Here is a 23,455-nt window from a genome sequence, read left to right as displayed (position 1 = left end):
ATATATAGCTAATATCGTATTGAAATTAAAAAAAAAGTTGGAGTAAGTTTAGTATATACTTTTAATAAGTATTGCCCTTTGATTGCCTTGTGACGTTATAAGGTGTTGATATCAGTCCAGCTAAGGTGGTATAGTCTAGTTATAGCCTAAGGCTACGCCATGGAATTAGGTTTAGTCTATTTTTTTTTTTTCATACCCTCCTATCAAGATTTTAGTGGGTATTTGCTACGTACATATAGGAGGTATGCTATATGTATTGCTGGGTGTGAAGGATACCTTGGATTGCCTTTTGGCATTATAAGGTTAGGTGAGGGGTCCAATGAAGGTTGTAACTTGGTTGGCTTACGCTAGTGGTTTAGTCTAGAAGTAAGGATAACCTCTTTAATAATGGCAGAAATAGTTTATTACACGGGAATCGGCAATGCAATATTTTAATCTCAGAATAGCAATGTTCTAGAGATAAAATTAGATTAGATTAAATCTAACAATGGCCAAAATAGTCTAGGCGTTTTAAATGCAATAGAAATAATGACTTATACTACTTTCATTGCCCTTCTCAGATTGCATTAGTGTAATCAAGAAAACAAGTGTTTTGGTGGGAGAGCCATGCCGATGTCAAAAAGTTTTGTAGGGTGTACAACACATTATCTATATTGATCATTTTTCAACTAAGCCCACCCTTCCTAAATATACATACATTAATTAGAGTATAATTAAAGATAGAGCCTGTAACTACCTTAAGGAGTTAGGTTTGATCCTAGACTTGGGACGGATAAATCTAAAATAGGTCAAATTCCAGACTAAATTAAGCTCTGACGAAAACCATTGTGTTGAGGCAAAGGAAATTGAATAAACAAATTTATTTTATTATTATTATTTTTTTACAGTTGAAAGGACCCGGGTTCGAATCCGGCTGGGCAGAATATTGTTTTCTGTCGCCCTTCTGGGGTTATCCCAGCCTCATAAATTGGACACAAATCTGGCGCTAGAGAGTGATTCTGACCAAATCGCCACCTGGCACAACCGTTGGTCAGTACTGCACCCATATAACCCTTTACGGGTTGTAGCGCTTCAGATTTTATTTTATATATATTTTTAAATATAGTGAGTTAAACATTGTACTGATAAATATTATTCAGTCGTGGCAGTTTTTTTTTGGGGGGGGAGCGAGGGTAGGGAGGGGGAGAACACTTCAATTGTTACAGCCAAAAATAATTTAGAACTAAATTAAAAAAAAAAAAGTAGTTACTATTAAAAAAACAAAAATAAAAAAACAACATGGAAACCCATCATTTCAGGTTAAGTTATAACAATACCATGGAGGCAAGAAAAATAAAAGAAAGACAATCAACTTGGGAAACATTAATTTACATAGAACTGTTCTCCAAAAACTTTTTTTTTTAACCCTCTTTCATTTGAAACTTCAATGAAGCTGACTTTTAAAGAGGCCGAAGACAAGCAAAAGTTTTAATAATCAATTGTATTGCTTCAAATTAAGACTGCCACCGGCAGAGGCTGATGGGCTTGGGGCGGGAAGAGGGTTGTGGCGCCCAAGTTTTTAGTTTAAGCAGGTTACCGAGGTAGCTATGCCTCCTGTTCAAGAACGAAACAAGATAAAAAATATTGTTCAGGGATTCGTAAAGGGCAATTTGGGTAAGCATAAAATGTTAGAAAAAGTTTTATTTTACGTAAATTGTTTTATGGTAATCTATTTTTCTTTTATAGCTCGTTTTAGCAGATAAGAACCCACCTAGAACACCGTGATAAGCTAGAGAAAAAGTCACACCCAAAAATACACGGGTACATGGAAAGTAGATCTATAAGAAATTACTTAATGTTTCTAGGACGAATAAAATTTTATAGTAAGCAAACATATTTTTCTCAAAAAAGGAATCACCCACTTCTCCAGTGATACAAAATATACACACAATAAAGATCTCCATACACGATCAAACTGTTGTGCAACAAACGGCCGCTGTAGTGAAATTGCTGCCTAACAGAAAGTCGCTGTCTGTATGGTGGGTTTGTTGCGCAACAAGCATTGTTGCGAAACAGTATGATCGTGTAGGGAGTGTTTAGAGATACAAAATTGTAAAAAACTATTACACCTTTACAAAGATATATAAAAAATTAAACACTGCGAATAGAAACTCTGAATAAAACACGGATAGAATAAAAGCAAATTATTCATACAATAAAATTATTAAATATATATTTATAGAAAATATAAAATCATAATAAACACCGGTTAAAAATAGTCAATTAATACTTCAAACATTTTACAGTTATAGCATTAAGTCTACATCATAATTAAAAAATAAGACACATCAAGCTGGTGAATAAATTTGTGCAGTGACAAACTAATTATAAAAATAGGGTTGCCGATAGTTCGATAGACAGCTATGGAAATTGATAATAATTTTTTTTTGGTTTTTTTCTCGGAACTCATGGCATTTTATTGAACATGATTTATCCTTTTTGCTTGAGTTACTTTATTGTATCCTTGTATAAAAAATAATACATCATTCTAGAGACATGCCAATTCAATTTTATATACATAATTTATGCCCATGCAGGTACCATAAATCTGAAATTACGAACCGCAAGGGAGAGGATGTTGGCTGAACGGAAAAAATGAAACCATTTTTCGAAACGCAGGATTATTTAAAAAATATTCTAAGAGTAATTTTTTGTTCTTATTTTAGAACTTTAAAATTGATCCTTATTATAGTTTGGAAACAAAGAACCGAGAGACCTTATATCAATACATATTAATTCAAAACTTTTTAAAAGAATTTCAAACCTTTGAAGTTACATTATAAGTACTAATTTATAAGTCTAATGCTTAAAATTTAATTAAATTGAAGCACAAGCAAACACTTCGGAATGAGGAAGACTACTGAACCTGTTTATAGTTTGATCAAGGAGTCGAGTCAAGTATAAATTACAGTAAAACAAACTATGCGTTAAATTAATAACATCAAACAGAATTTATCATTTATTTATTTATATCATTATCGATCTATCGGCAACTACAGATAAAAGTATCACATGACAGATGCTCGTAAAATGGGCTGTTGTATAAGTTAATACAATATAATACTGTATAAAGTGAAAATAATAAAAGAAAAAAAAGAGTCAAATTAAGCATGGTATTCAAAAGAACCTGAAAAAGTTATTTTATATAAAGAAACGATCCATAAAGAAAAAACATTCATGCTTTATTTAAATACCAAGCCAAAGAACAACAATACTAATCCTTCATAAAACAAGTCTACAAGCAAAAATATGTTAAGGGTTTATGAATAATAAGTATATGTATATACATAAACATACTGCTCTAAGGCATCATGACCTATTTTGTGGTCTCACTATCTTGTTTACAAAGTGTTCATAGATTTTCTCTGGTTGTGTTTGATGTCAGGTCTGATTGAGATCAATAATAAGAACTGAAGAATTGTTCGAGCAAGAAATGTGAATTAAATTGTGCATTGTGCATAGTGCGTGGTGTGCACATCCAGCCGATAGACCTTGAGAGAAATGAAAAAAAAAAGAAAAGAAAAAAAATGGCTGGGCATAGACAAGTACCAAGTGCATAGACATAAAATATAAAAGTAGTGAAGGTGCCTACAAACAACGAGTGAATGCACACTTACAAGTAAGTCAAGTGGATCCCATAATTCAAAGATTGGCGAAAGCGATCAAACAGAAAACAGAAATGATGTAGAAAATAGTACCATGGTTTGCTAAATCACTGTCACAGTTCCATTATCAAATAATAAATTATATAATAGAAATTAATATTAATTAAAAAAAAATCTATGTTCTAAACAAATGATGATGATTTGAAATAATATATATATATATAAAAAAAAAAATCATATACGAGGTTCATTTAATAAATAAACAGACATATTTAGAGGAAACGAAGCATAATGCTAGACTGAAGCTTCTGTGATTGATGGTTGACAACTCTGGGAAGAATGTCAGTCAGCTTTTCGATTACAATTTAAGAAAATATTATCTTTTGTTTAGGCTTTAAAAATAACGGCTCGAAGAAAGTTCTTTTGAATAAAGTGTTGTATGATCCGATTTCGGGCTTCCTAGATAACCGATTAAAGTCGTTACGCGGTGCGACTAAAATCGGAAAGTATTAGAAGAAATATTGTTTTAATAAGTCTTTGTAAAGACCCTACCAAATATCAGACCGACTATGAGTAGAAACGAAAATAAAACCCGATTATCGGTTTACACGCATTGCTCAGAATGGGGTATCGCGCACTTCCGATTTTGGTAACAGCCGGGTACACTTGTTTCGGATAGGCAACGACATCTCATTCACAGTACAACAAGAACCTTATGAAGTAGGTTGGTCAGGAAATAATTGTTAACTTGACTGGCCAATAGATGGATCTAGCAACTTGGAATCAAAATAATTTCTTGTTTCCTATTAGGAATAGAATGGAATACTAACTTCAAGGACCCGTGTTCGAATCCAGCTGTGGCAGATAATTATTATCTGTCAGCCCTGTGGGTTCAGGAGCTCTCCAAGGTCCATCCAGCCTCATAAAGTGGGTACCTTTAATTGAGTAAAAATCTGGTCGAGTGTGATTCTGACCAAATCACTCCTTGCACAACCGTTGGTAATTCCTACAAAGCACTGCATTCCTGACCCTTCATGGATTGTAGTGGTACAGATTTAATTTAATTAGGAATAGTACTACAGTCTGTGATATCAGAAAATTAACATTCATTACCGAAGAACACAATTTACTGATTCAATTGAAAATGAGGAGTTTCATAAGAAAATCAGAAGCTCCTGAGTGTTGAGTCGGTAGAAGTCAACAAAAGTCCAAACAGACTTTCGGAAACTGAACAACCTTAAGAAATATTCAATCTAAAGAATAAATACGGAAATTTTTCCGTGGTAGAAATTGATTTTGTGCAGTGGTAGAAAATTTTAAAATACGCAAAAGCGTAAGGGAAGAGAAAGGGCGTTACCAATATTCTGTAATTTTTTTTTGACACTGATGGGCAAATGCTCAACTTCAAAGGAACAATAGTTGAAACTATTGACCAAGTTAGACTTCCTACCTCCTTCTCCATACAGTCGTGTCCTTGTTCCTTTAGTTCAGTCCGATAAAGGAAGCTTGGGAACAAGTTCAGCAACGACAACGAGGTAAAGAAAAAAGTATAAGAACTTAGGGAATAAGACGATTGAACTAAAATATTCAACTGATTCAATGAACCGTTTTTTGATGTTGTTATTAGTCTGTTTGATTATTGTATGATCCTCATATAATTTAAAGTAAATGAAAATAAAATAACATTAAAAAAATTCTAAAAGATATATACTATTTTCCGAACATCATTTCTAAAACTGGATTCCTGAAATAAGATAATTCAAAAGCAAGTACATTATTCAAACAGAGATAAATGTGAATAAAGTTTGTACAACACTATGATTATATGGTGATGCTTACTTTGAGACCAGTATACACAGTAGAAAAATAATAATAAATGGTCCTAAGAATCTATGGATACCTAGATTGAAAAATATTATATTTTGGTGAATGGTTTCTTATAACTCGTCGAAACTCTCCTTTTCTGTTAACTTTCTGTTAAGATATTACAGAAACCATTCACAAATAATGATCCCAAATCCATGGAGTAAGAAAGAAACAACTTAGAAAAATATAGGACTCGAAGTAGATTAGCTTCATGCAAATATAATATTAGTAAATATGAAACATTTCTCAATGATTTGGAAAACCAGTTAATAGACATTCCAATAAGCTTGTGAATCAAAAATGAATCACGTGCAATATTAGAGCAGATTTTAGGTATTGACACGAAATTGCAAACATAATTGCGTGGCAAACTTCATAGAATACTAATGAAAAATAAATTAATATGAAGAATATTTACAATAAAATAATATCATTCCATTCCCTCTCTCAAAAGAATGCTCAGGTTCCATGTACACTTAAGAAAATTCATTTCACGATAAGTTCAAAATAGATACATCTTGAAATCAAGGAGACACAATCGAAAAAAATATAACATAAAGACAAATAATAATATTTTAAGACATAACAGATTACCTAAAACCAAAAATCCTTGTCATGAGGCTTTGAATAAAGGCATCCCAAAAGGATGTGGAGAAAAATAAAAACAAACTACAAATCCATTAAAAATCACTTAACATGACTAACTTATTGCATATAATTTTTATGACAAAACATCGATTAAATAAATTATTCGGTGTAGCATAAATAATTATTTAGAAAATGCCAACCAATGTACACTTGTGATTTGCTGTACCTTAGATACATGATATGAGAAAATAGTATAAGATGTATACTAACAAAAAATGGAATACCAAATAAAACAATGATATAGTCTTAGTTGCAAACAGACTGATAACAGAAGACCATACGAGGAATGAAAGAATCTCAAAAATAAATAACCAATCCTGAGCAATTAGTTTCGAATAATAAACTTTGTTAACTTGATTCATCAAAATGTATATTATTCGATCATTATTACAAAATTAATGATTTTAGGCAGAGCAACTTATATCAGAGAAGATAAGGGAGGCCTTAGTCCTCTTCTATTCAATGTTTTATGGACGAGATACATGCATTGGAGGACATCTCCAACATAATTGATAAAAGGAACCTGCATTCTGTCTTTGCCAAGAGCCTTCTGAAGACATTGTTCACCTAAACTCAAAAGAAAGGTTGGAACAAGCCCCTGTAGGGTGGAAAGATGAATTCCATTGAAAGGGAACTGATATAATTCCAACCAAAAGCAAATTGCTGGTTGTGTCTAGCCATACGGTTTGCGACGGTAAGGTTCATCAAGTGATGTACCACTTTCCCTGGCCAGGAACCACCATTAGCAATATATAAATAACATTGACAAATGAAGAACTTGGAAACAGAACCAACAAGGCAAAAATAATGCATTGCCAGATCTATAATTGCATAAGTGGGCCATAAGACTCAAACTAAAATGCAGTAACAAGGGTTATTACTACTATTACTAGTTATTAGGGTTATTATTATTATTACTATTATTACTATTGACTATAGCTGCTGATTTCAGTGTCGAGGTTAAACGGGAATATGCTACATACCAACACGAGGACACTGCTAAATACAATATTTTTTTCAGTAATGGACACAATCTTCTTTTTATTATAGAGGTAATAATAAAACGTAAATATATATAAAATTTTAAGGATTATTTGTTAAAACTGATAATATAAAACATCCCAAATGGTATCCAGACCTGTCTCCCCAGTCGGGACGATTGTCGGTGTGGAGGCGGGTCCTCGCCCGAGGTTGTTGACGGCTATGACGTAGAACTCGTACTCCGTGTAAGGGCTGAGTCCACGCACAGTATAGTACATCGTGATGATCCCGCTGATCTCGGAGTAGGCTTGGTTGGCGAACTTGGGCTTGTACTGGATGACGAAGTACTGGAACTCCTCTCCGGCCGGATAGGACCAGGAGAGGCGAACAGTTGTTGCCGTCACATCGGAGAACTGCACGTTAGTCGGAACGCTTGGAAGGGCTGAAAAAAAAATAACAAAAAGCTTTAGAAAAAGTAAAATGCAGAGCATCAATACAAGAGAAGAGAATGAATGAGGTATTAATATGCAGTGAACGATTGCACGGATCAGTAAGTTTTAACTTTCGAAGACGTTAAGAGAACTAACTAAAATGACAAACAAGACAGTTCAGGTCAGAGCGCTTTATAAGTAAATTGAGAGTTATTTGTTTTATATATCTTTGAAATGATATAAAGTAGTTACTCTAACAAACAGAATACCTCAGCATTTTGGAAAGCAAGAATGGAATTTTTTAAAACTTATCCATAGCCCAATACACATAGCCAAAATTTTATTTAAGCCATTCCGTAATTTAGAAAATCCGTCAAATAATCCTGGGAAAGGATAGCTAGTTGAAACTTTTTCTTTTCTGAATAAAGAAGCATGTAATCCAACAGATAACTGTACTTCTTGAGTCCTAGAAACAATGCAAGTTACCATTTTTGGGAGTGTTGTCTCTTTCCCTCCACCTCCAGAAAAAAAAGATACTGGGCTTCCTGAATTCTTTACCAACTAAATTTCTTAAGATCCAAAGAAATCACCAAACACAGTTGTTGAATTAGTTGGCAACGGAAGTTCAGATGGTCGTTTAGGTGCCTAAATTGAGTCCTGAACCGTTTCAGAGCTAAAACTATAAGGAATCATTTTTGTGTTTTACTGAAATTGAATCATAAACCTTGTAAACCGAACTGAAGAATCAAGATTAAATAAATGTAGTATATATAAAAAGACCTTCACTGGAATGCATTGAAATGGAATGAAGGACTATCTTTTTTATTAACGAATAGATAAAAACGGTTACCTAAGCGAACCGTGATTAATTAAAAAAACTAGAAAGGTTAGACGGAATATAAATTAAAAAAAAAAAAGGGTCATGATAGGGAGTTTTCATTCAAAATTGAAAATAACTTTTGTGGTTAAACGGAAATCAATCTATGGTTACGATGGAGTTGATATGTGATTGGAAACAGAAATGGAAAAGGGAAAAAAGTCTCTATTCGAAAGGTCGATGGTCGGAGAGGTAATATCCAAAAATGTTTTTACTACCGTGGTCGAGGGAACAACAAGCGATCATTTTTAATCAAATGTTACCACCTTAAAAATGAGTTTTCTGACCAAGCTCCTATCCATCCATTTATTGAGATAGTCCTCCAAAAAACATTTTCCCTACCCACCCTGCGGTGGCCGGGGGATTCGGATTCCCAATCAAACAAATGAAAAATAACTCCAAAATTTACATGTAACATCCGACCAAGTGCTCCCACAGGGGTTCGGCTTGTTTTAACAATGGTCAACCGCAAAGGTGGGAATATTAATTCTGATTACATCTCCCGCTTTTTTCTTTATTTATATCCAGATCGCGTATCAGTTTTTTTCCAATGGTCATACTTATATTCGCATTATTTCAAAAAGAAATGTGCAGCGCTCTAACGACAAAGGTTTTTATAAAGAAACATTTTTTCTAAAAATAAAAAATCTTCTCAGAGTAAATTAATAATGAGTTTGGAAGCCAATCAAAAGAAGCTATGTCATCTTCCGCAACGATTTAAAAAAAAATAATAATTTTAATAGGATTTCTTAAACTATCTATTAATTTTAATTATTCTATCTATCTATTCAAACAAAACAAATAATTCTGATCAGATATTGCAGAAAGATAAAATGCTATTTCAAAGCCCAAATATTCGAAAATTTGTAAAACAAAATCTTAAAAATGACCACACGATCTCCAACCAAAAAACATAAGCTATATTATGTTTTCGTGACCAAATGGTATAAGTTTTAGAGATAAAAAAAATGTTTTTGTGATTAAAAAAATGATTTGAACTGCACTACATATATTAATTATTAAGTTTTTCCAAGTTGGACCTACCTCTAGGAAATCATATGTGATGCGAATTCAGAGGAACAAAAGATAAAAATAAAAAATAGGTGACGAAATTTTAATGATACCTCCCTAGGAGTCATCCATTATAATGCCGTAATAAATTCATTTCCCATACATGAAATAAAAATAATAATAAAATAAATCGATAAGGCTGACCTCTGGAGTACTCATGTTATTGTAGGGCTTAGGAGTGAACTTTTAATGCCCGAGTTAAATTTCTAACCCTGAACAAATTGAGCTCTCAGGAAATAGGTCACAACGACAAAAACATGGCTAAAAAAAATACTGATGAAGAAGATCCTATAATAGAATAGATAACTCAAATGGGATCTTTAAAAAAATTCAATAATTCGTTAATATAACAGGTATTCAAAAAAGTAAAAATAACTGAAAAGCCGCATTATTTTTCAAAGCGTTATTACACCAGGATTTATTTTCAAATACCCCAGTGAGGGTTGAAGAGATAACAAAAAAAAATTAATTTAAGGGAATTTCAATTTCAAATCGTTCCAAAAGTTGGATAATGATATCCAATCCGGTTGATACCCGATGAATTTTGTTGGATTACTAGATAGTAATAATACCGATAAGGATGAAAAATAAGGATAAGGCAATTTAAGGATAAAAGGGAAGTTTGAGGGCCTCCTAAAACTGCAAATTCGTCTTAAATGATATTTATTTACAGTGCTCCCTCAGTTCGCAGGTTTCGGAAATTTTGCCTTAACCTGGACCCGCGTCTCTAACATTTTGTCCATTGAAGGATTAAAAATGAATTAGTGAAACGTTGAACAGTTGGTAATTAACAGATATTTCAAAAGCTGAAATCTCGGTTTGGACTTTTTTTTATAATAGCCAATTTGTATGCAACGTTTCAACCTAGATCATTTTCCACATGTTGGAATATTTAAAAGTAATTCACAATTTTACAACATGGCTAAAGAGAATAAATAATCTTTTCTCATCACATGGCTTTGAATTACCACCTTACTAAAATCCTCACGTTTTGTGTGGATTGGTCTAAAAACGTGCTGAGGTTATGGCAATTTTGTTATTTGGGAAAAAAAATTAAAGGATCAAAGGAGATGAGAATTTTAAACAAAGAAGTTGTATTTCTCAGTTGCTGTAAAAATATGTATTTAAGTGTTTCTCAAAGTGCAATTAACGAATACTAACTTTCTTACTGTCAAGAATTCAACAGTATTCTTCAAAAGATAACGAAGTTGTGTACATGTGAATGTGATCCAGAGATCGGGCGCTCTCGGCTCTTTCCGATTTCCCATCTCTATAAACTTGTTAATATATCTCCTTTTTATCTCTTTAGTTAACTATCAAATTCTTTCATCATTCATATCTATACAATTTTTATTACTGTTAACTATGCAAAATAGTGAATTATTTCAAATAAACAAATTTAAAGGAAGATTTTTTGAATATTAGTAATTTTAATTTTAATAAAACCTAGCTTATTAAAAAAATCATTTGATTTTACATTAATACAATGAATTTAATCAAAATATTCAGAGCCGTTTTTTCCGTTAACATCCAAGAAATACTTCTCTCCTTAATGTTACCTCAGTTTCGAACGAATTTTAGTTTTGGAGGTACTGTTCTCATACACAGGCCATTTTGTTAATGTTAAAGATTGATTTTACGTTGACATACCGAGATTAATCAAATTATTATTCATTTATTTGTTTTTTAGATTTAAAAAATTGTTAAAAATGGATTATATAAAGTCGTTTTTATTGTCTAAGTTAATAAAATTTCAAATATTTACTTGTCTTACATACTCAATTTCAATGTCATTCGACTTTTGTGAAGGTTGTTGACACACAACAGACCGGTTTATTTAGTTTAGACTTGGTGTTTAGATCCACGGAACCTCAAAACTTGAATTGAGATCACAACATTAATAATATTAATTATTACTTGTAGGTAGGAGAAAGTAAAAACAATATGAAAAATACTAATATCTATCTTGGATTAAAATCACATTTAAAAATATACATATATATTCTAGTTTTTTTAATATATATTTGCAAAAAAAAAAAACTTTTTATGAAGTAAATTTTTTTATATATTATTAAGTATCCACACGATTTGTTTCGCAAATAAGAGCAAAGGTTTTCAAACCTAGAAAATAACGAAAAAATAAACACGCTATATAAACCTTAGCTATTAGGAAAGGGAACCTCAGATAGGAGAAGCGCTTCGGGTAAATTTTACAATAAATAAGAATTACAATAATGAGAGGGCAGCCAACCCCACCTCCCACCCCCCAGTAAATGGGCCATTAAATCAGGATAATGTTGCCAAACCGGCTACCCTACGGCTATTAGTAGCAACCCGGTTAGGAAATGTACCTACACTTAACTCTACAACAAGGTCAAATAGCCATTTCAGCATATATTCAACTCTGTGCCTACTAAGTGACTATTCATTGATGACAAATACAGGAACCTCTAGAGTTAGGATCCATAAATACTTTTAAATTATTAAATTTCACTGCGTTATTTTAACGGTGTACAGTTGAAAACAAATCATTTATTTACAAGGAAGTATTGTGTTCATAAAAATTTTGAACTCGAGTCTCCGACGTAAATACACGTTTTGAGTTATCTTGAGTCCACTTGTATGGCTGCGAAGTCTGGGGATCGGCATCCTTTACGAAAAGGAAAAAATTACAATATTTTCAAAATAAAGTCGTAAGAATTGAAGTGGATGCTCCTTGGTTTGTAAGAAACTACCAATTGTATCGGGGATTACAAATAGAGACAATAGAGGATTACATTAAAAAAGGTTCATGAAGTTCCACTCCCTGGTTGACAAGTTATGTTATTTGTCAGTTCTGTTGTTGCCACGCTAAAATTTTATTTTAACTTAGTTTCTTTTCTTTTTCTTAAATTCACTTTATTATTTTTTTTCTATTAGAAGCCAATTATTTATTTTGTTAAATCCATAAATGTTATTGTTTTTTTAATTAACTTTATTTTAATCTATTTATTTCATCTTATTTTTTTTTTTTAATTTAAAACATTATACATAGTTACAGGTTTATATAGATAGGTTTGTATGAGACAATAACCCCCATAATTAAATGTTAAAAAAAGAAAAAAACATTACCTCTTATATTAACCATTTAAGGCCCACTAAGCCGATCTGGTATTAAGTAAATAAATTTTTAAAAAATCTACACCTCATTAAAAAAAAAAAAAAAAAAAATAAGAAAAGAGTCCACTTAACCAAGTATCAACCAAATAAAATGGTTAATTGTGTGTGAACAGTGACTTGTTTATATTTGTGATGTGAAAGTAACTTTTAGGATAAAATGGACTGGCTGGAAATGCCACTTTATATAAATAAATTTTTCACATTTCTTAAATTTTCTCAAATATGGCTCAAACGAATTTTGATTGAACTCGGTAAATCAACGTAAAAATTAATGATCCTCAATATCAGTAAGGTCATCAATGAAATAGTTTAACAGAGCTTAATTGACGAATATTTAAACAATCTTCCTCTAAATTATCTTTAATTTGGTTTATTCGAAATAATTAACCATTTCGCATTGCTAACAGCAATACAATATGAAGCATGAATGAATTTGATATTTATTTAAGGGAAAATATAGACAGCGGTTTAGACAGGAAAATTGAAGACTGCCGAGTGTGACCGATCTCTCCCGATTTCAGACTTATGTTTGCTACATTTAATTACACAATTTAATACGAAATAGAGGAGAATATTGATATTATATTGCATATATTTTCATGCAATTAATGTTATATATAGTGACTAAAAGGTATTTGATCCTCTGAGTCATGTTTTTTACCCAGTGATTTTGTACGTACCATAAAATTTGTATAATCAATATCAATGGGCAATAAACCAACCGACAATAATCTATAACCAAAATATAATTTGATATATACTTTTGAGAGCTTAAATCCTTTTTAAATTCTCTTTTTATCACTTAAAAATAAAATATATTTCTAACCCTTGGACAAAATTATTGATTCCCTGGAGTCCCAATACTCTAAGCAACTTCTCCAGTAATCTATTTCTACGGCCAAAAGTTTATAGCCAAATGCTGTTTTTACAACCACACTTCTCACTCTCAAACGGTTTAAAAAAAAATGTAATTTCCTGGGTTCCGTAGGCCTAATTTGGCAGATTGTTCAAAATGGCCATTGAATATTTTTTGGTTTATAGCTAGTAACATCTAATGTAGTACTAGTAACTACTAATAAGGACTACAAGTAGTTACTAATAGGAACCCAAATTGAAGCTCGGTAGTGCACTATAAAATATCGTACTTAATAATCATATCTCATCTCCTTGTAAAACATGCGGAGCTATCGGTTATAATACTAAAAATATATTCCAGTCGTTTTGAAAAACATGCCATATTAAGTCCATGGACACCCCAAGGAATAAACTTTTTACCATAATTTTGATGTAAGATTGCATTAGAGTACAATAATTTCTAATATTATAATAAACTAATTATATCACACTGATTATCCATACTTCTAGGTACAACAAACGTTTAAACTATTTTTATCAGACTATAACTGAATATTTTAATTTTTCAATTAAAGATAACTTAAGTGTTGGGCGCCAGAAAGTTCCCTGCTCCAAATCTGCTATTTGAAATACTGGCATTCAAACATTTTACATCAAAGGAAATTTTACAAGGGATAATTCTTGAGAAAGGGTTGCCTTGTTAAAAAGCAAAGATCCATAGAAATAAAATCAATGTATAAGTCATTCCTTCAATGTGTTAATTATTTTTTTAATATCTATCTCACATCACAGATCAGGTATATTGGTTCATTAATAATTATTAAAAATTAATTATGAGGAAAATGAATAAAAACAATTAAGAATTGCTTACATTGCACTTTGACTAGAGTGGCTGCTTCGATGATGCCTAGCGCGGTGGACGCTATGCAGGTGTAGTTGGCGCTCTCCCTGATGTTCTTGAGGACCAGGACGTTCCTTCCGATAGGCAGCTTGTCGTCTGGGGTGAGGTCTTGGGCCGGCTCCCGCCTCCACTTGACGTAGGGCATCGGCGAGCCCACCGCGACACAGGTCAGGTTCAGATCCGCCCCCAGCGTCACCTCCAGCATCGGAGGCGGAGGGATCGAGAACTGCGGCGGGACACGCCTCACTGTAACATGAAAGAAAAGTTCAAATATTAGTTGAAGGTAAAGATGGATGTAACAAATCCTCATATCAAATAATAGCAACACCAATCCAAATTGAATCATTCGAAAAATAAAATAATTTAGAACAAAATGAACCGTTTGTCACTTTACGAATAGTTCAATACATTTGCTATGTTGTTCACTTATACCTAATAAGTTATTAGATTTTTTTTAGTTACTTTACATTTACATGTTTCTATCCCTAGTAAATGGGCTTTTTATGAACAGATGAAGGGGGTGAGTAATTTAAAAAAAGTAGTTTTTTTCAATGAGTAGGTTATCAACGATTCGGGGAATCAGAAGTAAATTTTCAGCAAGTCACGATCTTCACCATACTTCTGTCCTAATCTATTGGAGTAGTTTCTTTTTTCCTTTTTTTTTTAGTAATGAAAAAGTGGAAGAGTGATCTACTTGAGTTAATTTATTATATTTTCACCAGATTGATTGAGTCACAACAAAATATTATTTGAAAAATTAAACATAAGTTGTTTTTAATTAGACCTCCACGACAGTAAATTTTGGACTAAATAAATTTATATGAGTAATGGGTGAAATATTTTAAATTTGATGACAGAAGATTATTTAATATTTCGTTTTATACAGTTAAATGAAGAAAGTTCAAAAACGTAGATTTCAGTTTAAATTTTGATACATACGAAGCAGTAGATCCCGCTTATACATTCCTTAATTTCCGACTCTCGTTGTCTAGTATTAAAAACAATTTTTTCCAATTACATTAATTATTCCCAATCTTTTTTAAAGTACTTTCTGTGGTACATATTGTTCCAGCCGAGTGGTACTAATGTGTGAATTACCTTATGTTCTCATGATATGTCTAGTATTTTCAAAAGGGGACAAATACGAAAAAAGAAGAGGAAAATGCCATAGCGATAAAAAAAAAAAAAAGTATGTTTTTAATTTTTGAAAACTAGTATAATTCAATTAATATGAAAAAAATAAATAAATACAATAATATTTTTGTGTCACAAGCGAGTGATACAGGCGTGTTGAGTATCTACCCATTAGGTAGCACTAATGACGTTTTTACATTAGCAGGCTCGTGCCCGTCTTCTTTTCAGGCACTACGGAAGATTGTTAGGGATGGACGAGGAATCAAGATTAGAAACTAGTGGGTTTGGGTGGTTATGTAGTTTATAATGGAAGGAATGATATCTGGTTCGGGCTAGTTCGGTTACATAGGGAACATTAAGGTCTTCATGTATGATTTTATTTGTGACAAAGTAAGGAGTATTGAGGATTTTACGATGGATTTTAGATTGTAAGGATTGGATACGAGAGGAATTCGAAGGTTCAGTGGAACCCCGAAGCTCAACTCCGTATGTCCAGGCCTTATTACAGTCATGTAGTCTTTTGAATTGAAAAAAGTCAAGTTAGATTACTAAAAGACGTACTAAGTTTCCTCCACTGTCCTTGATAAAAAAAACTTCAAATAAACAAATTCTAAAGATCCTATTGAATTATTCACAAATTTGCTCCAGTTCATTCTATTCAGCATTTTATGAAAGGTAAGCATAGTACGTTTCAGAATTTTGGCCCCATTGAGCCACTGATCTAGGTAGTTTTATAACTCTATTCAAGGTTGAACAAACCAAAAGAAAAATCCTCAAGATGGGTAAAGGTAAGTGCTAACAGTGTCCGAGCTGTTGGTTAAAGGAGGAGAACTGCCTAATATAATGGCTAAGAATTGGGGGAGAGGGTAGTGCAACATTGTTTCCACAGGAATTAGGGAAATGGTAACGATTCTTTTAGGTAACTTCCACTTTACCTGAGCCACTAACAGGAGTATATTAACCCTAGTAACGGTCGTTGGGGGTCTGGATAACTACCTTGTTATGATATCCGTCACTTCACCAGCATTAAAACGTATGAGCCAGGTACATAGGTCATTATATATTTCTCATCATGTTAATTAGGGACAAAACAAACTATTTACACTTCAATAGCTGATTGCCGTTTGGGAATAAAATCTAGGGGACGGATCGAAGAAACGTTGAGGAAAGGGTTTGTGATTGGAATAACCCAATTTATTAACTGTAGAAGTAAACAATATGGCGTAAACTCTAACTCCAGAACTGTCTTTCCCTTATAAAATTACTAAAAGTACTAATACCAAAATTAAGAGATAAAATAAGTTTTATTTTAATAATTCCAGTTAATGCTAACGTTTTTACGAATTACAATTAATCAGAAAAGTAATTTAGAAAAAATTTAGCATACAAGTTACTCCCCTGACAAAAACAAAGAAGATTTAACATTAATTTGTCCAATCTACTATTGTATAGGGATAAGCATACAGTTAGAGAAATGCTGAAGCTGTCAAAACATACTTAAATTGCAGATGAGCTTAAAATAGCACAACTTGAAGGGATCATTTACAACTATTTCATTATTCGTTCAATCCAGATTAATGTTTGTTCAGATGACAATGGCGGTGGAGAACACTTTAATCGCCCGGTTTGGCATGACTTAATTTGCATTTAGTCGACCGATCTCGGATCTCTCAATAACTGGGTATGTTAAGTGTTCTATGAACGGAAACCGTAACAAACAACATGTAAAAATGTTAAATATTAGAAATTAATAATTTAAAAAATGTTTAATATTTTGTTATTGCTTCCTTATTCTTGTTCATCTTATCATATGACCAGCTTTAAATGACATGTCACTTATACACGTTAATTACTAACTTATTTAATTTCTTAAAACATTATTTATTAAATAATTATCTTAAAAGGCTTAGCGAATCCGAATTTCCGATGCCGATACCACCAATTGCTGTCTACACACATCTATTCTATGTGTAGTCTACACATTCCATATACAATGATTTAGTTTTTTCTTAAATAATTATTGTTATAAATATGACGAATAAAATTGAACATTTAAAACAGTCAAAACAAAGCACAAAATGCTCAATACCTATTTTATGTCAGATGACATTCCAGCAACTAAACTAGAAATTCTAATATTAAAATATAAAGTTTTCATGAATACTTTGAAAGTCGCATAGAATAGGAAAATATTCAAATATGTCTAACAAATAAGTATTTAATTGCTTCCAAAGCTTTGAAACAGATATTTTCAATTTGTTACACTTCGACTATTTCATCAACAGAATGAACTAATTTTGCTTTTTGGAATTAATCATCTATATAATGCAGGTAAAAAAAAAAAATCATATAGATGCGGCAATAATTAAATATTAATTTAAAAATTCAATAGTTTGAATTTTGAGGAAAGCACTATGGTTTACTAAATAAATTAAAATTTAAAATGTTATCGTATAACACAGGATTAGATGAATATTAAATGGATTGGTTGCGAAACTAAATTATACAAGGTTTGACTAGTTTAACGAAGATTTAAACCAGTAAAACTTCAATTGAATTATATTGCGTTAATAACATTTGACTAAGCTCATCAAATATACATTGTATCAAATATATTGTCTATCAAATAAAAGTTAATTAATTAGTTCAGCTTGGAATAACTGATTTAGAATGACTTTCGATATTCTCTTCGGTATTCATTGTAATAATATTAGAATATAACCATAATTGACAAAGTTCCCATTATATTAGTTAATACTAAATAATTGACAATAATTTCCCAAAATGAGCATCAGCGAATAAACGTGCACTTTCAAATTTTAAGAAGAGTTAAATTTTTTTAGCTAGTCGATTACTCAGATTATAATAAATAATATAATAATAAATCGTAAAGTTTCTCACCGGTACCTAATTTTAAAACACCGGTTATCGGTACCTAATTTTTTCTTACTATCCGATTTTACCAAAATTTAATAAATCCTAATTCTATAATCTCTTACTTTTCCTGGCAATGACCGGGAAGATACTCAGCTATTAGGTTACTGTTATTTCACTATCTAGGTTAATGTCATCTATGGCCAACTTTATCAGTACTATCATATGTTTTTTTTTCTAAATAATATTCCGAGAAATTATTAATTTTAAACCTAATATAACTATCAGCTGAACGAGAAGCACGGAGGATTGAAAGGTATCGGGCCAAATCAGCAGAACCTTATTGTGAACATATTAGTTCCACTCGAGAGCGATTAGTTCAACAAACTCCGGACAAACTTGGCCTGTTTAGATTGGGCGGAGTTGCACTTTTGCCCGATAACCTCCCCAGCCACTTCATCTTCTATTAACCAGCTGAGAGTTCAAATTTGTAAGTTAACTTCATCGGCCCGTTCAAAATCTAATGAAATCACTTCATGATACCAGGATTAGGACATGCTGAACTGCAAATGAAACGCTCTTCAGAACTTTCAATAGATAAATCTCTTCAGAAGATTAGATCTCGATGATTTTGAACTTTATTTTTAATATAAATTAATACTAATATAAATTTTATTGACATTCAAGAAATTACATTTTTCTGACTATAACGCCTGCAGAGACCAGTTTAAGTTTTGAAAAATGTGATGGGCCAAAAAAAAAACAAAAAAAAAACACCGAAAATTATTCACTTTTTCAGTAACTGACCATTTTGACGGTTAACATTTGTCAAAACTTTATAAACTGGTCTCTGTAGGCCCTACAGTCAGGGAAATACAGTTTCTTGAATGATGATAAAATTTTTGAAAAAAGAGATTTTTAGCCTATATTCAAATTTTCTGCCATTTGTGATGAAACGAGTATCAATAGATACAAAATTGTTTGAGATAATTTCGGTAAAAAGCGGTCTAGAAACAGAGCTACCTCCTAATTGGTGCTCTCTCTCTCTCTCTCTCTCTCTCTCTCTCTCTCTCTCTCTCTCCTCTCTCTTTCACGAACCGGCCAGGAAGGACCACGCGAATATCATTTTCGATTCATCCTTACACCTTCCGCCTTTCTTCTATTCCAATACCCTTTCATCCTATAAGATTGTTCCTCCCGCTCTTGCTCAGACCATTTTCTCTCTCGTCTCTCCTTCTTTCTTAGAAGAACCCCAACCACTTTTAGTTTATTCTCAAAATGCTCTCTATTCAAGCAATCTTCATCCGTTATTTTAAGTCTCCCCAGTTCCTCTTTTACTTGTTTTACATATCCTCCTGTAGATGCAGACTTAGTTGAAAAGGCTCTCATTTCAATCAAATGTAACTCTTCTGGTCCTGATGACTGTTACCAGGTCTTCCAAATATATTTCCTCATTGGGTTTTCTCCTATACCCCTCTTGCGTAATTTTGGATCAATGAATCCTCAGAATTTTTCTCTCTTAATCTTCAGGACCATGGACCTGCAGGCTGACTGTTTCCTTGCCATACAGTGTCACTGGTCTTACTACTGTACTGTAGGGTCTTATTTTTGCGTTGGAAGACAAATTATTCTTGTTTTAGACTTTTCTAGAGGCGTTTCCGTTCAGTCTTTCCAGTTCGGTTATTTAAATTTTTTGATTACTTTCAATCAGTCTATATAATTAAAACAAAACCTATTAAAATTTATTATTATTATTATTTTAATAAGAAACTGATCTAAAAATAGTAAGCAAAATTCCAAGGCTCAAGCCTCTGAAAAAGAAGCCAATGACAAAACGGGCTACATTCAAACATCCGGATGATGACATATATCCAAGCCAGGATAAGCTTATCTCACACCAACAGTTACCTAAACTATATTAATCAAAAAATGATAGTGCATCATTCCATTCCAATTGACTATACGGATTAAAGATAAGTTTTCTCTCATTAATAATTAAACCATTAGTTTATTTTTTTAATGATTTTAAACCAGATTACTCATGCATCAAATACTTATCAATCAACGTTTCGGCAAACCCATTTCAAGGTTTAGTAAATCCATACAAATTAATTTGAGCTTTAAACTAAATTTTATTACCATTACAGTATAATATTGTGCCATAAATGGGTTTATTTATTATTATTTAATGATATGTCAGTCACTGTACTCAACAAAATTATCAACATGAATAATCAAATCAGGCATTAATGTATAATCTAATCAGTTATTCGCTAAACAATTAGTTGGATTTAAAATAAACTTTGCCTCTTTCCTAAATTTCACTCCCATTTTATACAGGACGTTATAACTCGACGTTGTTTAATATTAAAAATGATCTCTGGCAGTAATCGCCGATGAAAAGTTTATCCCCTTTTTCATGACAGACATGAATAGAACAATATATTTTTTTTATAACCATCCTGAACCATAATACAAATTAATCCCCCAACGATGAAATGTAGAACATTTGCAAATGGAAATAAAGACTTAATTACTTTTTAAAATAAAATGAAATTGGTAAAGAAAGTAAATAAAAATAATTATCATATAAGCTAAAATGTGACATAAAGAATAAAATCTTATTAAACATAATATCTTTTTATGATCAAATAATTAAATTTCAATAATTAATTAGTTTTTATTTCAAACTAATATTAATTAACTCTTCGTTCCTATTCGAGGAAGACTTGAAAATAACATTAAAAAAAACAGTATATGGGTTTTAAGTGAATATTTTGGTAACAAAAAACTGGTATGAATTATCCAAAACGCCACAAAAATAAAATAAAATGGACTAATATTTTCCGTACCAATTGTGAAGTTGATAACTCATTACCTAATTAACTACATTTATTAACTTATTCAGGTTTTATTATAATTATTTAGTGGAAAGCTCAATTATATCACACCATGCTGATATAAGTTGGGGGAACTATCTTCGACAGATCTGCTATGAGTTTGGATGACTTAGATGTTGTTGGAAGAACTCCTACAGATTTAAATAACGCTTTTACCTCTCTCCAGATAACAGCGGCTAGAGTGGGTTTAGAGGTTAACGAAAACACCAAATACATGCACACAGGCCCACAGCCAGATGTGAACGAACCATCACATTTTATAACTGGAGGATTTTCATTAGAAAGGGTGAAGAGGTTCATCTATCTTGGATCGCAAGTAAACGCGGATAATGACATTCAAGCAGAAATATATTGCGGAATTATGTCCAAAAATAAATGCTATTTCGGCTTACTGAAGCATTTCTGGAACAGGGCTATTTCCCAAAACACCAAGATATAGCTGTATAAGACCCTGGTGAGACCAGTTCTCACTTATGCTTCAGAATGCTGGACATTACCTAGGTCGCAGGAAGCCTTTCTGCTGAGGTTCGAGAGGAGAATATCGAGGAAAATTAATGGCCTGGTTTGTGCTGATGGGATCTGGAGGATGAGAACAAATGAACTGGCAGGCCTCTACAGGAACCCGGATATTGAAAGGGTGATCAAAGTGGGCAGGCGATGTATTAAGAATGACCCAGGATCAGATTCCTAGGATGATCCTGGACGAAAGGATATATGGGACAAGGAGAGTAGGAAGACCCCGGCTTCGATGGATCGATGGAGTGGCAGCGGATGTCTATCTTGGGAATCAGCAATTGGAGAGGACTGGCGGACGAAGTTCCGGGAGGCCTTGACTCTACAAGAGTTGTAGCGCCAAATATGATGACGATTCTAATATAAAAACTTATAGATTTAATGAAAAAAAAAAAAGTGTCAACTTACAATATGTAGCGGGTAATAGTGATATGATATTCAAAAATAATTATTAAAAACATCAATTGCCATTAAATAATTTATTAAGAGAAAATTAAAAGTTATTTAAATAACAATAAAATCTAATCTTTTAGAATAAAATGCGTCTTTAAATAATAAAACAAATTTAAAATTCGTTTCATGTTACCAAATATTTAGGATAATGGAATTTGCAAATTAAGTAAACTTAGAATAAGTTATAACTTTGTTAATCATCTTAATATTTTCTCTCAATCATTTGACATCACCTATTAAGAATTATAGAGGCAAAACTCTAAAAAAAATTTCTAGTTAGGACAATATAATCACAATATAAACGTCTCCTCTTTTACGTTTATTAGTAGTTAAACTTAATTTCAACACCTTGTCAGAATGAATGCGACACACAGCATGAAAGAGAACAAAATTTAGCATATGGTTATATATAGGTGGCGCATATCAGTTTTGGTGGAGTCTAGTAATCCCAAATAAATAGGATAAACATTTATTTTATTTTTTAAAAATTTATTTATTGATATATACAATTATATTAAAATATATACAACTCGTAAATATGATGTTAGTTATAAATAGTTATGGGATATAACTCTAATAACATTTCTAGTGGAGAAGATCTCAAGCTCATCTTCTTTTCAGATGCCTGCTAGGATTAAGAGGTAATGAAGGAGAAGCGAAGTTAGAAACAAGTGAGTATCGGTAGTTGGGAAGTGTATCATGAAAGCATTGGTATCTGGTTCTGACAAAATTGGCAACATATGGAACATTGAGGTTCTAATGGATGACTTGATTCGTGGTAAAACACGGTAAGGAGCATTAAAGATTTTGGATTTTAAGGATTGGATACGAGAGGAGTTCGGTGGTTTCGTCAAGGCCCAAATCAGTCTCAAAATAAAAGAGACAAAAAATGTTAGGAAAGTTGTAGTTTAATTTACTTTATAGTTTCTCAAAAATTTTAAACGTCGTTTTCTATTTATGATTAATTCAGAATTACAATGATCTCAACAGGCAATATACACATCAACACAGGGACATGATCAAAACTGATTTCCAAAATTCAAACATGTATGACAATAACGATTTATTTATTAGAATACTATTTTAATACACGTCGAAGCGTAACGCTGAATGTAAATCAAAATTATATAATGAATAATATTAAGGAA

At 32.1% G+C, this 23,455-nt stretch overlaps 1 protein-coding gene across 13 annotated transcripts in view; it reads right to left on the bottom strand.

Moving 5' to 3' along the window:
- Positions 1-23,455, bottom strand: part of Lar (tyrosine-protein phosphatase Lar) — a 969,819-nt gene that overhangs the window by 48,088 nt on the left and 898,276 nt on the right. For all 13 annotated transcript variants that reach the window (XM_067045667.1, XM_067045668.1, XM_067045669.1 and 10 more), the window contains 2 exons: positions 14,404-14,679; positions 7,297-7,581 (listed from right to left, as the gene is read on the bottom strand). In XM_067045667.1, coding sequence (XP_066901768.1) covers positions 7,297-7,581; positions 14,404-14,679 — 561 coding nt within the window. The remainder of the gene's footprint in view (positions 1-7,296; positions 7,582-14,403; positions 14,680-23,455) is intronic.

This window comes from Halyomorpha halys, unplaced genomic scaffold (assembly GCF_000696795.3).
Source record: "Halyomorpha halys isolate HHAL.00 unplaced genomic scaffold, Hhal_1.1 Scaffold438.1, whole genome shotgun sequence".
Classification (NCBI taxonomy): Eukaryota; Metazoa; Arthropoda; class Insecta; order Hemiptera; family Pentatomidae; genus Halyomorpha; species Halyomorpha halys.
Note: the sequence above shows the minus strand (reverse complement) of the source record. Positions and strands in the feature narration are given on the sequence as shown.